The sequence below is a fragment of the Bombus vosnesenskii genome, unplaced genomic scaffold, assembly GCF_011952255.1.
Source record: "Bombus vosnesenskii isolate JDL3184/JDL3185 unplaced genomic scaffold, Bvos_JDL3184-5_v1.1 scf7180000014535, whole genome shotgun sequence".
In the NCBI taxonomy this organism is placed as follows: domain Eukaryota; kingdom Metazoa; phylum Arthropoda; class Insecta; order Hymenoptera; family Apidae; genus Bombus; species Bombus vosnesenskii.
Window position 1 is genome coordinate 894,683 of NW_022883506.1, and position 16,550 is coordinate 911,232.

General features: G+C 38.7%; 1 protein-coding gene across 3 annotated transcripts in view; it reads right to left on the reverse strand.

The window, feature by feature from the left end:
• The window catches only part of LOC117240037 (lachesin-like), a 262,392-nt gene that overhangs the window by 115,762 nt on the left and 130,080 nt on the right, over positions 1–16,550 (reverse strand). For all 3 annotated transcript variants that reach the window (XM_033505887.1, XM_033505886.1, XM_033505888.1), the window contains one exon: positions 13,878–14,085. In XM_033505887.1, coding sequence (XP_033361778.1) covers positions 13,878–14,085 — 208 coding nt within the window. The remainder of the gene's footprint in view (positions 1–13,877; positions 14,086–16,550) is intronic.

Here is a 16,550-nt window from a genome sequence, read left to right on the forward strand (position 1 = left end):
CAGAAACCACTGGCAGAAAACACACTGTGCTTGAAAAGGACACGGTATTAAAAATTAATACAGCACAAGAAAAGTATAAAATTGTCGTAGAGGAAGGGGATGCTTTTATGCTCAGACTGTAACAGCTAAGAAGACGAAGACACTACATTCCTCTATCCTTTTTATCTTTTAATTATTTGTTTTCGTTGTGATTTATTAGACTATTTCTACACATAAATCCTGCACAAAATTGCTGTGCAACGAATAATTGTAATTCAATGAAATCCTTAATGGTGTGTTATTATTATTATCAAAAGTATAGTTATTTTATATTTCAGTCAAAACTCTATTCGCAACTCAATATTCCTACGATATGCTTTGGAACCAAGCTGTAACTCAGCATTCACACTTCCACTGTAGGTTCTTTCGTCCGGAGCATCGACAGACTGCATTTTACGACTGGAGAGAAAAAACTTCCTTTCCGATCGAATACTCTTCATGAGTGTTCTTCCATTAACACGTGAAGCGTCAGACTGCAGAGGAAGGGTGGGGGAAGAGGCTTAATTTAAAAGTCTAAATGCGATTCGAGCATCTAAGCGTTTCCTGGGTAAACCGGCTAAAGCCTTGACGATCCTCTCGAACGTATCCTGTTTGTGTGGAAATTTCAGCCGATCGTTATTCTGCGGTACACGAATGCGGCCGACTCGCGGAAATAAATAACAAAGACAATTGTATTCAATTATATCACTGTCATATTATGGGAAAAGATATATATATATATATGTCATATCAAGAGGAGTAGATTGGCATCTGTCGTCTGCATCACCGTGTGCGACCAAAACCGGTTGATCGAAACAGACATCCGTGGTTCGCATGATTGGTGTATAAATGCCGGTCCAATGAGATATATTTCACTGGACCATTCACGCTTAGTTTTCATGTAACACGCCATGACTAATTATTATCTTTTCTCGAGACTTGAACGCAGATCGATCGTCTATTCGTATAAAGATATTACGTTAAAAACAGTCAAAACAGTCAACATATCGATACGTACCTAACGACTCACGTATTTCAACATCTCGTGTGCCGAGTAAATGAGCAAATTAAGCAAACGCGTAAAACAAAGCATCACAATGATTTACGCGCTGATTTGTTCTCGTACAAACACTGAATATTACATCTTGCTTGCAATTTCCTAACGCTGCATGATTTTATCACGTAATTCAAATAAAACATGTTATATTATATTTATAAAATACACTGTCAAACACGTGATAATTGTACGCGATTTTGTTGAGCAGATCTCTCTTACTAAGCAAAAGCGTGAAACGGAATTCAATCGATGCATCGCATTTTCAGAGAGAAATCAAAATAAGAGAGTGAAAGAAAATGCAATAGGAGAAAAGAGGAAAAGGTCACGCGACAGATACGGTAACGCGAATATTGAATTGTTCCATTGGAAATTAATCGCGAAAATACCCATATCGCGACGCTAAATCGCGTATCATTCATGTAACCATTTCGTGTCGATAACAAACGACAAACAAAACAAAATATGTATTTATACGATCCGCGGTTATCGTTTCTTTCAACGTCGTCTATGATGACACGATATTGTCATTCGACGGCGATATATTTTGTCCAGTACTTATTACCTTGATGACATGTTTACGACATCTAAACATAAATCGAAATAAAAAAATTTTTATATATTTGTGGCTAAACGAAAAGCGATTTGTTTAAATTTCGCATTCCATTCGTAATATATGTACTTAAATCTCTTTTCACAGATTTGAACATAGAAATTTGTCCTTTATAGCTGATGTAATAATACAGAAATTAAATACATAAATGAAAGTCATATCGTGCCAATTGAATTCACACAAATCGATACGAATCATTTCGATAAATTCCTTACTAAGCTCAAGGGGGACTATACACTGTACGTATCGTACGAAAGAAATTTTATTTTCTATTTTCACTATTACGGTAACAAGCAGATTTATATGTATTTCCAGCTGATCTATTTATAATTCAGTAAATTGCAATTGCACTCGAAACTTTGTTTATAATGCATCAGTCTTACTTTAGTCTCTCTTTTCTTTGAATTTGTAGTACTGCTACTTTGAAAATGTACAAACTTCGTAGAGTAAAAGCGAAGAGTAACTTACAACGGAGTTTTACTACCTTTGTATCAGATATTTTGAACGAAACGCACTTTAACTCTCCTCTTAACTCACCGTTAAAGAGAATTATCCCATATTTACAATTTTTTAATGTTCTTCATTAATTTTTAAATGATATATGTATTATTTATAAACGATTATGTTCTAATTATCCTACTATATATTTGAATACTTTTGATAGTGTTCTGATCTATGTCACGAAATATGTGGAGGATACTTACCGCGGATATGTAAATATATACAGTGGAATTACCGATGCAATGTAATGTTCAGCTGTGGTCCACAAATCTAGCTCTTTTCTCCTCCGAAACATGAATGTCAATGGATAGTGCCAAATGCGCATCGACTGACCGTGAACGTAGAACGATAGTATACATACATATTTATGTATATATATCATCTTTTCTATGTAGTAAATCGATGTTTCATTGACCGGATAGTCGGAATGATTCTTCGAAAGAAAGGATGGCTATGACCGTCCCCTTCCTCTAGCGGGAAATCACAGAAAAAATTGTCCCCGCGGGATGCGCGATGTAACGCGAGACAGAAGAATGGCGATGGACGAGCTAAAATATACGATAATCGTTAAGCCGGAAGCTAACACTATCGACGTTCGTGCGTTTGTCGTTTATATCAAACGTCGAAAATGTTCGTCGAAAGTATTCGTCGATAGGAATCGCTCGCGTTCGACTCTCCCTTCAGGACTGATCCTTCCTATTTTTCTACCAGATTGTAAAGTCACGATAACGACCTTAACGCAGGGCAAAATATTCCTCCTGGCTGGCACGTATTTCCAAATCCCGAGTTTCACTGGCTTGACCCGGCAAAATTGATTAATGTCATGTCGGAAATTAACGCTATCGCGCGCGCTTTTAATCTCCTTGCGCTTGGACACGAATTAATGGTCGTCTTTGAGCGATTTCAGAGTAACGCAACGCAGTAAAGTACGCAATGGCTCGAGACGGAAGAAGCTTCATTCGATTAAATATACTTTTGATGAGCGTTTATAAGTAATGAGGCTAAATATTTGGGGCGGTGGAGGTCGTTTCCGCCATACAAGAAGAATAAATGTTGTCTGCTCAAAGAAATGCTAACAGTATCGATGATCGTAATCGGTTAACACTTAAAGTTTCTTTATATGATGGAATTGCATTAAAATCTTACTAAGATGCACAACATTTTAGGAAATAAACAAATCATAGATCAGGAACTTGATACCATTCGTTAAAAGCGATCGATAGACGAGCATCAGAAAAATTTATCCAGGCGTAAAAATTTCAAACACCGTATCGTTTTTCGTAGATTTTACCGAAAGTAGACTAATTAAACGAAATTTCAATTAAAAGATTTTCCAGCGCGCACGATGCAACCAACGTAACCGATCAAATAATTGCACAGTTTTTTCGCGAATTCGCGAGACGCGTGAGTTATAATCGGCCAGGCGTGTCCTTTCATCCTCGAATCTGATTATTGCATTTTACAATCGAACGAAAGAACCATTCTCGTTTCACTAATACATATATCCAGGCAAGCGTATATTCAAACGAGGCGAATTCGTTTGTCGTTATGCCGCGATAGAAGACAAAACGAGGAGGAGATAAAATATGAGAAAAAGAAGGCGAAAAAGCAGACGAAGGGAAAAAATATTTAAAATGTCGCTCGACTTATTAGCGATTTATACTTTTTCCGATAATCACGGATCGATGTGATACCACCAGGGACGTGCTCGTATCACCATTAAGAATAATTTGCATTTGGTGTCGCGCCGCTTCGCGCTGACGGTTATTGCGATTCCCAGGCGACACTTCGATTCCACTTTCGACCGTATGACTAATGCATTTTCAAACGAAACGTGAATAGACACACGTTACTTCGTGGTGGGTTCTCCACGAACATGCTACCCGAAAGCAGGACCGGAATTCCAAAGTTTTACAGTCTTCCATAGACAAAGTTGGAACGAGTTGCGCTCTGAATATTATATTATAGTATAACAAGCTGTTCTACCGACATTGTTGTAACGAACGATAAGAACACGGCTGGTGGTACGCTGAAATTTCATATTGCGTTTTCTTTAACTGTTTGTACTTTGATTATATCGGATTGGAATACGCCGTTCCGATTTCGTTGCGGGAATAATAATTTTATAGCAGTCGTAAAGTGAGATTTTTTATCGAATTGACTTCTGCACGGGTTTAGAGATGAAGATTTGAGTACCTTGGTTCAGGAAGTGCACTTTCATTATAATAGATGATTAACGTTATAATAATTATTAGACGTTTTTATGATGACTCCAATTTCAAACGAATATATACTTAATAACAATAATAATTAATAGCAAATACGTGAAATAGGATATCCATTTCTCTCTGTTCGTGAGATTATTATCGTCACGCTAGAGACACCGTTACTAAAGACATCAGCAATCACGCGCCCGATCTATGCACAATTCGTTTTCATTTAATCTAATTCGAACGAATCTAAATATTCGCTTAAATAAATACATACGCTTCAATGCTGCCGTCGCTATCGATAAATAATTAAAAGAGTCAAGCTTATTACCGGTAAGAATGCGGGAATTGTTGCAAATTTAGCCAATTTATCATCGCGTCTCGTTATCGGTTAACCGGGAATAATCGCTATCATAAATAATCAGCGTACGCAATCTGCGGGACAATTATTCGAGCCTCTGGAAATTTATTCGAGGAGTTATCCCGATAAGATGTACAGCTTTCGCTTGAAATAGCAACGAAGCCCCCTTTCGGATGGTTCGTTTGCTGGCCGAAACGCCGAGTGAAGAGGGTCGTTTCTACATATTCATATATAAATTGGCTCGAGTACCTGCCACCCCCCGCTGAAATTCTACCTCCGTAGCACTCCCAAATGAACCATGACGTGTATTTTGTGCGCGAGCAAATATTTGTCTACGGCCGAAACACGTAAAAGTTCTCCTGATTTCAGCAATGTGCCCAGATTATCATCAGTATAGGAATTTTTATCGGTTTATCTCTACAAGACTGGAAGAGTAGGCGTAGAAAACATCAAACAAAACTATGGTCAGATATATTTGATAGATATATGGTCAGATATACTTGATAGCTGTAGAACAAGATCTCCGTATTAAAAATTAAACGCTCAAAGTCGATGGACAGCAAGGGGTCGAATTTAAGTAAAACCATGGTTGGCGCGAGTCAATTGCGCGTCTCGAAAAGCAACAGCGAAGTTCCACTCAATCCTATGAATTACCGCAGGTGTCCGACGATCTGCTACATTAATGCTAATGCGGGGTGTTACCGAATTGTTCAACAAGCGCAGATTGAACAGCGTGGCCCGTTATACGGCAGCCGCGTACGGACTGTTGATGCATTATTCAAGCGCAAACGCCACCACGTGTACGCTGCCGCGGCGTTGTTGCGCGTTAACTTACCCTAAACTCTACCAGCATCAGTTCGTACGGAGGACAGACAACGAGAGAGCGAAAGAGAAACAGACCGACGCGACGGCATGCTAACACTAAGGGTCCACCCGTGCTTCGCGCTTCGAGCCACGAGAACATGTATGTACGCGGAAACGTCGTCGCGCCTTGAATTATTAGCGTTTTCCCTCTGTGCTATTCCAGGATACCGAGTATCTGTGTAACTTGCAAGTTTCCCTGTATGCAATGTAAATCGGAAGCAAGACTCTTTAAAGATTTTCAGTAAAATTTTCTATGATAGCAATGCTTTTCACTCTTTTACATGCGGATAGCTGTCATAGAAAAGAACGTGCTGAATTAAATATTTTTCTACTTTGCCATACCATGGACATTCCTATTTTAACACCTTTATAACCCTGGATGATATATCTCGTAACTGGTACTACCACGTCTGTATCGGGTCACCAGATATCTCATCATGAACGTTAAACAGCTGGTATTGAATGGCCAGATATCTTGTCCAGAGTTATGGATTAGTTATGGATGGAGTTTAAGGGTTAACAACTTGCAGGCAAAAGTCTTCGTTTTTCTTGGACAGCGATAGTTTAATTTATTCCGTTGAAGGCTTAAATAATCAGCATAATGAAATGATGGGATCTTGTCTCGTTGGCGATCGATATCCGGACCGAGTCTTCGTTTACTCTCTACGGCGCGGCAGTCCATGAAATCTTCGTTGTCCGTAATTGGCCACTCGAGAAATAGAAAATAAAGCGGCAGAGATCATGTTTGTGAAGGACCAGCCGATTCTCCAGATACTGGCCGCCATTTCACGAGTCGAATAAATATGCAAGGACTTAAGCAAGTAGCAAACTTTGTGCATTGCTTGGCCGTCTGCCGAACACGGTTCGATTTCCTCGTAGTGCCTCCAGTAGTTTCCTCCATGTGCCGAGTAGGAAAAAAAAATTTTCTCGAACATGCTTTTCACCGAGCCTAATGATCAGCGAGTGTTATTGTGTTCACGAGCGCTTTTCTATGGGGTCAGACGGAGAAAGTCTCCAATTAGGGAATTTCCCGGGGAATAGCGGTGAAAAAATCACGTTCACAAACGGGTCAGACACTCAATGCAAAATATAGACCTGAAGAGGACCAAACTTATTTCTTTAGACGTTTATACTTGGCTTGTTGCGGAGTTTTCTTCTGAATGGGTTAATAGCAAGAAAGTCGATACATGAGTTATTAAAGGTAGGATAAAATTAACAAAATAGTATTAATATTATTTGTAAAGCGGGATGAGATTCACTCGTTATTTGTATTTATGCTTCGCGTATTTAATTAAAGATATTTGTTGACCGATGGATAAAAATTTGAAATTTGATTGAAATATAGAAATACTAACTTTTAAACTTCCTAAACAATAACACTTACAATTTTAGTATCGCAATAAATATCACATAGCTAATCCAAATCAATCTTAGAGGTCAGTAAAAACAGTCGTCGACAAATAAAGAGATGTGTGACAGCTTGGGCAAACATTTATTGTAAGCAAAGAGTTGTCAAAACAAGGAACGAAACGAGACAAATCGACGAGTCCAGAATGCACTTGGAAAATAAATGTCCGTACGCTCCACGAGATTTGGAAGGAAAGGGATCTGAGTTTATTCGGCAAAGTGGAGGATTGCAAATAGAAAAAGACCAAACAATACCAGCGTCCTCGTCAGAACCGGAAACACGATCGACTGGTGAAACGGGACATATTTTGTTTACGGATATCAATAGTTGGAATGATTCGCATGGGCGATTCGGCGACGAACCTATAAACAATTGATGCTTTACACGCCGAATTTTTACCGTTTGTTGGCAAGAACTGATTGCGAGACAGTTTTTGCTTCCACAACAGCAATCGAAAAGTTTCGTTATTAATTTATACCATACGTGTAGAACGAAAGAGTAAACAGATGTTACGATTTGGTCAAATTCTTACTTCCTTAGCTTAAGTAACATTGTAGAAATAGTATAATGTTAAGTTACGATGCTAAATTATTTTATAGAGTTTAAATGGTTTCTGTTAATAGTGCGAACTATAATGCTTCATCGAAACGACGTATCATCGGATAACATAGTCCCAAGTTTATTTTACAATTGGACTTCTTTAACGTAGTGCAGTGTCAAAAGGTGTTTCGAGTCTCATTACCTTGGAGTCAAAGCGTGTGATTGAAATCCTAATGAAATTCCGCGCGTTCTCGCCTCCAAGGAAGTGGAAGCTACACTGAGAGGAAAAAAGTACTGCAATGCTTTGACAGACATTCGGAAATTAAGTGGTAGTAGGTGCGAGATGGAGTAACGCGTTTTGCAACTTAACGGAGCACGATCCGCAAACACAAAGCCCCGTTAGAGGCTCGTGTCGAAATGACTGTTATGCGGCCCGTTGAATGAAGCCTCCGTTGCAACCACAAATTACTAATTACGCCGGTCCCCCTTAGGGAATGCGGTGTCGAGCTCGCGCACCGTATGACATACGACCGCGAGACGACACACGCGTTCTCTGATACAATACGTAACGTATACGAGCACAGCGAGACCCTTCCTTTGTGTCATGTTATACGGCTGGCCTTTGAGTATTCTTGAATTCGACTCGTGAAACTCGATGGCCGGATAAAAGCTGTGCAACGGTGCCGTGTCTTTTGACCGGACAAACGCCGTAACGGGCAGGCAGAGAGTAGAGGGAACAGGGTGTTAAAAAAGACCTGCACGGGACAAGAATTGTGAACAAGGCTGCTTGTGTTTCATGGCAGAAAGAAATGCATTCCCTCGTTAATGGACGCATAAAAACTACTTCCGTCGAAGAGAACTTGCTCGGAGATTATTCCGTCTCTTATTTTTTCTTGTTACGTTTCTTTTTACCCTTTCTTTCCATCCCTTTCTTTTTCTTTTTTAGATAAATATCTCGACACTGTGCCCTCGACGTTGTCCTGCTGCTGGTCGTAATTCAAAGGATCCGCTTGAATTTCATCGTCTTCCGTCCTCGACGAGAGAACCCCCACTAACTCCTATCGACTTTCCAATAAAACGGAGCTCGAGGAACGGTCGGAGAAAAGGAGAGCAGAAACAGATATGAAATTGCATACAGGCTCGCGAGTATCATAACATGCTCCTTTTACTCGTTACGAAGGAACGCCAATTGAACCGACAACAACCCTTCGACTCTTCTGCCGTCCCGATCTCGGCAACTCGATAACCGGCAAAAACGCGACGGACGCGCGTATCCCAGACCAGTCGAGAGACGGCATGCTCTGTGAAGGAGACAAGCAAGGGACGAAAGGAAAGGATGAATACTCGAAATGTCGAAAAATGTGCAGCAAGAATCGGAAACTCGACATCACCGTAGTGTACGCTTTTCAGCTCCGTTCGAGCTTCTTTCTTAATTAAACTCATCGACTTGGCTTTAAATCGAATAGAAGTCAGATAATTTCCGGCTTCCACCTTATTTATGAGAGGACAGATTAAAAAAAAAAAGAATGGCTGGAGACGAAACGGTACGATCTCCGATCTCCGATTTGACGAGAGACCAAGAGATACGGAGAAAATAAAGGACCGTGTGTACGCGATATTGGATAAAACGGAGCGATCATCGAGTTATCGTTATCCTCAATTCATGGATCATCGCGGAATTCAATGGCGAGCTTGAAATCGACGTGTTAGATACGTACGTGCCACGTTCTGAGGGGAATCTTTCATGGAATGTCGCTGCTACGGAAAATTGATTGGCCGGTACATTCGCAGCGTATCGACCACCGGGATAACGCGATGAAGTTTGTATCTACCGAATGGAATCGTTTCAATCGGTTTTTGTGAGGTAGTACAAAGCAATGTTACACGTATATGGACCGTGCTTTATTTCGATAATTGTTAGATTGGAGAGGAAAGTCTCATAAAAAAGTTTCTCTTAAGAGAATTTTTTATTAATCGATACTTCGATTTAATTTTCATTTTTATTATTAAAATAACAAGCGCGATTTTTATATACCAACAAATTTTCTTCATGTTAAGGAACATGGAAAGTCCACCATCGAAGGAACGAACCTATCAAAATATATACTTAGTGCCGTTCTAAACCCTTTCGTAACAATCTTCTAATTCATGTCAGAACTTCTAAATCCCGCGCATAAACCGTACTTCTCATAACATTTATCATCCCTAATTCCTATCTCTTGCTTAATATTACACGAATGTTCTTGATTCGTCGAACGAATCACGTTTCTCCTCGAGTTAACAAACAAAAGTGAAATGTGCGAAGAAATGAACCTCCTGAAACGGTCGTGCACCGGCAATCAAACAAGCCGGGTTATTCTCCGGCATGGCTGTTAAAATTTATTCCGTGGAATCGAATGTTCTGGACCGCTCCTCGAAACCAGTGTTCCACTGGATAGCGTGCGAGAAACGTGCTCTAGCGTGCTCGGGTAAACAGCGCGGCAACAATCGAAACGCAGCGCGGTTACGATTCCCGGATAATTTACATGGGAATTCAAGCGGAGAGAGTGTGGCGCGTACGCGCTCGCGAGACAGAGCTAACGCAGTCCGTCGAAATCGTCAAACTCGTGAAAAGCGTTTATTAGCTCAGGCAGCAAGGTAAACGCCTCAGGTGGTAACTTTAAGTGATTCGGTCCGTATGGAATATTTACACACGTTACACGTTTCTCCTTGCATGCCCAGAGCTGAGAGAGTGAGAGAGAGAGAGAGAGAAAGAGAGAGAGAAGAAAGAGAGAATAGAGGGCTTGAGTTATGGCAGAGCTTGCATTGTGTCTGTTCCGTCGGTATTATCACGAAGTACCGTTTCGAAGTCTTCCGTGTATTTGTGCTACGTCGGGCCAAGAGTCCCGTGGAAACAATTAATCTAGACCTCTGATTACTCCACCGACTACTGAAACATCCACCGCCCTCCCTCCACTTCGCCAAACGACTGAGCTTCCGCTTCACCGACGACTTCAGACGTCAAAACTCGAGATATTAATATGTTCTCCCGGATGGTAGAACGAAGACTGACTCTCTCTGACACACTCAGCCACTCTCACGGATGCCCTCTGCTGATTAAATTATTGTTGCCCTGTCCTTTCAACAGGGATACTTTCTCCTTTGACCCGGAATTCTATTGCGTCCAACGGCTTGCTTTCCGAGAGTCTCGCCAATCGTTGAAACGCAAGCGGGTTTTTTAAATATTTTATTCGATGATAGAGACATGGTCCAGGGACGTCGTTATACAAAACGATGTTTTGCTCGTGTTTTTAAAAAGAGAAAAATATCCTTCTCTTCGCTCTTCTTCTTTTTTCTTCTAATTATTTTAGAAAATATAAAAAAGGAAAATAAGAAAGAGATCACAGATCTGTACGTTACTATTACGATTGCAATTATTAGTGTGAAAATTGGTAAAGGACATAAATGTTAGTTTAATCTGAAAAGCTAAATTAGCTTTAAACTAAATCTGGAGCTTAAGTTACTAAAGAAAGTGACACGTAACATACAACGGCTATAAGTTAACCGCCTTTTTACTTGCTAATCACTGACAGAATTACGTTACCAAAAGCATCCGATATGACAGAGTACCTAGTTCTCACCGCAAACAAGCTGACGGATATACTAGCTTACTCAACCGAACGTGTTTAAAGCTTCAGCGTGCTATTTCTAACAGTTCCTAAGCACTTAACGGTTTTTACTAAATCAACCAAATTTTATTAATCCTTTTTATCTTAAAATTAACTTAAAATATAAGTGTTGTATAATTTAGTTTGTTGTAGAACTGTATCTTGATTGAGGTAAACATAGAGTTGATCACCATATAACACAGAATTCGTATAATGTGTACGTATAACGTATCTTTCGCGTTGTGGGGTTACCATGAAACCGTGTAAATTTCATATATACAATGCCGGGCAAAATAATAATTTAATCTTAATTCTATTTTCTCGAAGATCATTTAGAATTTCTTAATATAACACATAACGTCATAACTATTACGATGCAGATAGAAGTAATCTGTTAGTAAATAAGATTGTCCTTGCTGGCTTTCTGAATAAGCAGCAGAAAAACGCAAATCCTAAAGATGAAATGATAGCACACTCGAGCATTATGCTAATATCCTTCAGTAGTTTGTGAATTGTTAAGCAGTCAATAACATGTATCGAGTCTTAGAGTTAAACGTCGACATGGGTTACGAGAAAAATTTACTAAAACCGAAATTGCAAAAATTGTTGAACTAAAAAATTAGAATCTGTTTCTGAAATTTCAAATATTGTAAAAAGATCCTGTAAATTATGGGTAGGAAAAAGTTGTGGAAGACTGTAAGCATTATCAGAGCGCGAAAAACGGGCCACTATTCGTGTTGCCTCAAACTCAACATTAACATCGTGCGATATTGCTCAAAAAGCAGGCATCACGGTAAACGTCCCAAGTTTTCGCCGTGTTCTTGAGAAACGTAAATTTATTCAACGACTAAAAATGAAACAAAAACCACCTCTAACGAAGCAACACGAAGAGAAACGGTTAACAGTTTCAAGAAAACGTATTTATTTGAACAAGAAATGGAAACGTATTTTATTTATCAATGAAAACAAATTTAATATGGATACTTCAGATGGATTTTCATTTTATTATCATGACTTAAGACAAGCAGAAATTATAAACAAACGACGACAAATGAATAGGAATCGTATGATGATCTGGAACAGAATCGAATATAAAGGCAAAACCGATGTATGATTTCTTGAAGGAAAAATGAATAGTCAGAAGTATATAAATTTAATGCGACAAGAAATTAACGAACACGTACAACGAATTACGATAGAAAAATTTACTTTTGAATATGATAATGATTTCATTCACCGAGCTAAAATTGTAGAATCAAGAACAATTTTTTGAAACAAAAAACATCGATTTTACTATGTCCTGCACGTTCCCCTGATTTGGATATTATCGAAAATTCTTAAGGAGAACTAGCAATATATAAGAATGGAAGGCCGTACGATGATATTTAGTAATTAAAGAAAGCTATTAAAATCTTTACAAAATCGGATATAATAGAAACTAAAGGTTAATGTTATAATAAATAACATACTAATAATGAAACCCATTATTAATTTTCTGTTAATTGCTGCACAACTTTTCTTTTTGTGTGAATATATGTATAAATTTGGTAAATGTGCTATCATTTCGCCTCAAGAATTTAAGCATTTCCTCTGCACATAGGGAATGTTAGCAAGAACGAACTTCTCTACCACCACTCCCTGCGTCGTAATAGTTATGATGTTATGTGTTACATTCAGAAACTCTATATGGCCTGCAAAAAATTAAAGATAGCACACATGTGCTATTATTTTGTTCGGGACTGTGTTTACATAATTAAAATGGCATACATAGTGGAGGTGTAATTGTTAATCAAACTGCGAAACAAGAGCAAAATAATTATAATGCTTTGTATAAAAATTGCAGTACGAAATGATCGGAAATGAGATGATGAGTTACTGAACAGATTCCGAGAAATGTATGTTTCTATTTGTAAACGTATCGAACGTAACGTAAACGAATTCGCATCGAATGAAATGCGCTTGTTATTTTCGTGGGAACTGGATTGTACAAAGGCAAAGCGCATTATTGTTTAACACGTCAATAGAAGGGACCATCTTGTTTTATTTACTTACAAGCGACCGACGCCCGTGTGAAGTTTTAGAAGATTCGACAGCATAGAAATTTAAACGATTATACGGATGTCGGATTCATTTCTGTTGAATATGTACAAAAGATACAATTTTTCTTGAAATTATAATTCATATATCGCTTTTTTCTTAGACAGAACACTTTTTTCCAAGGTAAAGAAAAACAGGAAGAACAACCATTCGACATGTATTTTAGCTATTTTCTGAGAAGAATCAGGTGAAAGAAATTGAAAACAATTTTGAAAGCAATATGGAATGTAAAAATTAGAAATCATTTAAATACCTCCGCGATGAACATGTTAATAAATTTAAACACATTCAGTGTAATAAAAAAGAGGTGACACTAATGAATTGTTATAAAATTTTAAAACACAATTGGTATACATATTGAATAGACGTGTATACCAATATGATAATTATATCATATTATAATATGATTACTTACATATGCAATCATTTATTTATAAGGGAATAATGAAGCTCACTTAGTAGTATATGTGAATAAGAATGTCTCTAAGTATTGTTCTTTCATTTGTAAATTTTCCACTATGAACGATTTTACTAGTAAAATAATAATATTTTAAAGAGACTCACCTACGACGTGCAGATAGCCATATTGTGTTTTCGCGGTCGCTGTATTAATCTGGCACATGTACTTTCCCTTGTCGTCCTCCCGTACATCTTTGATATGTAGGAACCAGGTCCTATGCTTATCATGTGTCACGGATATCCTGGGGTTCCTGGTAATAACGTGACTTTGTACTGTCAGGATAGCGCTCTTGTCGAAAAGCATCCAGGCCACCTGAAAATGAAACGGCAATCCCGTTATGCTATAAACACGATTTACGGCCCCGTTTCGATTATCATAAAATTGCAGTTTCCTATCGGAACGTCGCTAACGTCACGGGGCTCATTTATCGAGATATCAGAGTTCGCGTAGTCACGGATAATTAAGGTATTGTTTATGCACCACCGAATTGTTCGAAAAATCTCTCTTCATCGTATTAATAATTTGAAACCCGATAAATAGTTTATCAGTCATTTTTATTTGTCACATTTCGAAGACTTACGCCGGGAATCGTAATTTTATTATAATGTGTATCTTATATCTTAGAGAGGCTGAAGCAAATCAAAGAGTAGTGCCAGTAAGACGCAAGAAGAGACAATTAGAAGAAGAGAGAAGCGGAAAGCAAACATGGGATTTCATAAGAAGATGGGCGACCTGCGATGGTTTCACCATCTAGAAACCTGCAATCACCCGATCTTCTTCTTGCTCTCTCCTTAACGCGTTTTTCTAAGAAGTCAGTGCAATTGGATATATCATTCAACATAGACTAGTTTTTATCAACGACAAGGAATTTTCAGGTCGCTGTCTTTTATTCAGATGCATCAATCCAATTATCGTTTACTAATTCCTATTTTTCACTAACAACTTAGAATCTACTCAAACCCTTTTCTATCGAAAATCAAACGTACGTAGCAAAAGTTGTATTTTACAAATACTACGTTTGCAAATGATGTACCATTTATATGTCTTCCAAATAGATTTTTATTTAGATTACTTTTAAAATTACACATACTTCCGACTTGAAAGTATTTGTACCGTGGAATGTACATTTTCCAAAGTTCATTTATAAATTAAAAAGTTAAATTAACTTGCAAAGTTCATTTTCCGCAGAAGGAAGGTATCACATTTCAATCGTAAACCCATGGTCTTTTCAACTCAAAACTACTTACAATTAGACATCATAAATTCAACTTCGCAAACTTGTCGTGAAGTTAATTTACAAAGAAAAGAACAAAGAGAAGAAGCACGTGGCAAGTGTTACATTTTCAAAATTTCAGCAGAATTCAATGAGACTAGTTCAGCAATCATGAAAAACTGATTGAATTCTAATCACGAAGACCGATTCGCGGCTTAATCGATACAAAAGGAAGTAATGACCGATACGAGAGAGAACGATCTGATGAAGAAAAGAAACTTCTCTTGGAGCAACGAAATGTCCGACAATCGTCCCTGGAGAAATAAGAAGGCGTCTTTCGCCCGTGTAAGTATACGACGCTGTTTACTTCCGATGCATTCAGTCGATACAGTCACACCTTGCAGCAGAAAATAGGTCACTACGTTGTTACTCCGCGACATTCTTGCGATGAGTTTCGATTCCTCTTTAAGTGACCGATGTTTACGATCAGGAATAAAAGGATGAATGAAAGAAAACGGGAAGAACGCATAGATGGGAGAAAGTTTAATCCGCGTTTAATTTCGTGTAATTTTCGTCCTGTCTATCTAATCCTTCTTCGATTCGTCTTGTCTATCTTAACGCGAAACGATGGAAATGGTCTTTCGCTGTGTCTCTCTTTTTACAGTAATATGCTCTTTATGCTTTATACATCACAAAGGTACCCTTTTTGGTTTATATTTTCAACAATAAGATCTCTTTGCTTTCCTTCGTATAACAGTGTATTTCCTTCACCTTGCCTAGTGTACAAGCTCTCGTGGCGCTGTAATGAAAGGGAAGAAAGAAAATGAGAAGCAAGGAGGAAAAAGATCCGTTTCATTTAAAATCCGCCTTTCAATAGATAACATAGTGGATGTTAAACTACTAAATCACGGCTCATCAAGTTCAGTGGTAGAAAAACTTCTCCTGATTGCTTGCAACTACGATTTTAACAATATGTGACTCTAAATGAAACTTTTAGAACGTTCTCTAAATGTCAAATTTGTACCATCGATAGTACGACTCAGAAACCCATTGTTTTGAGAAGAAACAACCATGACTGAGCGACTTCTCCTCACAATCGATAAGCCACGCAACATTCGCTGTCGCGACTGGGGAGAATGCAACTCCATTGCCATAGTCATAAGTCTTGGCGACCATAACCAGCGACAACGTCGGCACTGACTCGTGACAGTTCTGCGTTTCACCCCCGTTTTTCGTATTCCGTAGTGGAATTTTCACCTCGATTTATCCGGGCCGACTGTCAGCGTAACAGCGGTTATGTCTCTGCCGCAACGACCCGCGTCGAGACGACCGGCGTCGAAAGGATTCCACTCTCCAGTGCGCCGAAAAATCTGCCCGGCACTTTCGTCCAGACGTAGACGAACAACGGACATTAGTCTTCCTGAGGAACAGTGGGAACGGCGTTCTGATCGATGCCAAGCATCTCGATTCGGTCGCTCGCGAGATAGGACGAAAGAGCGCAACCGCGTTTTAGTGTCCTCGCGTGACTGGAAAATGAGAATTCTTCGAGTGAAGAATGATACCG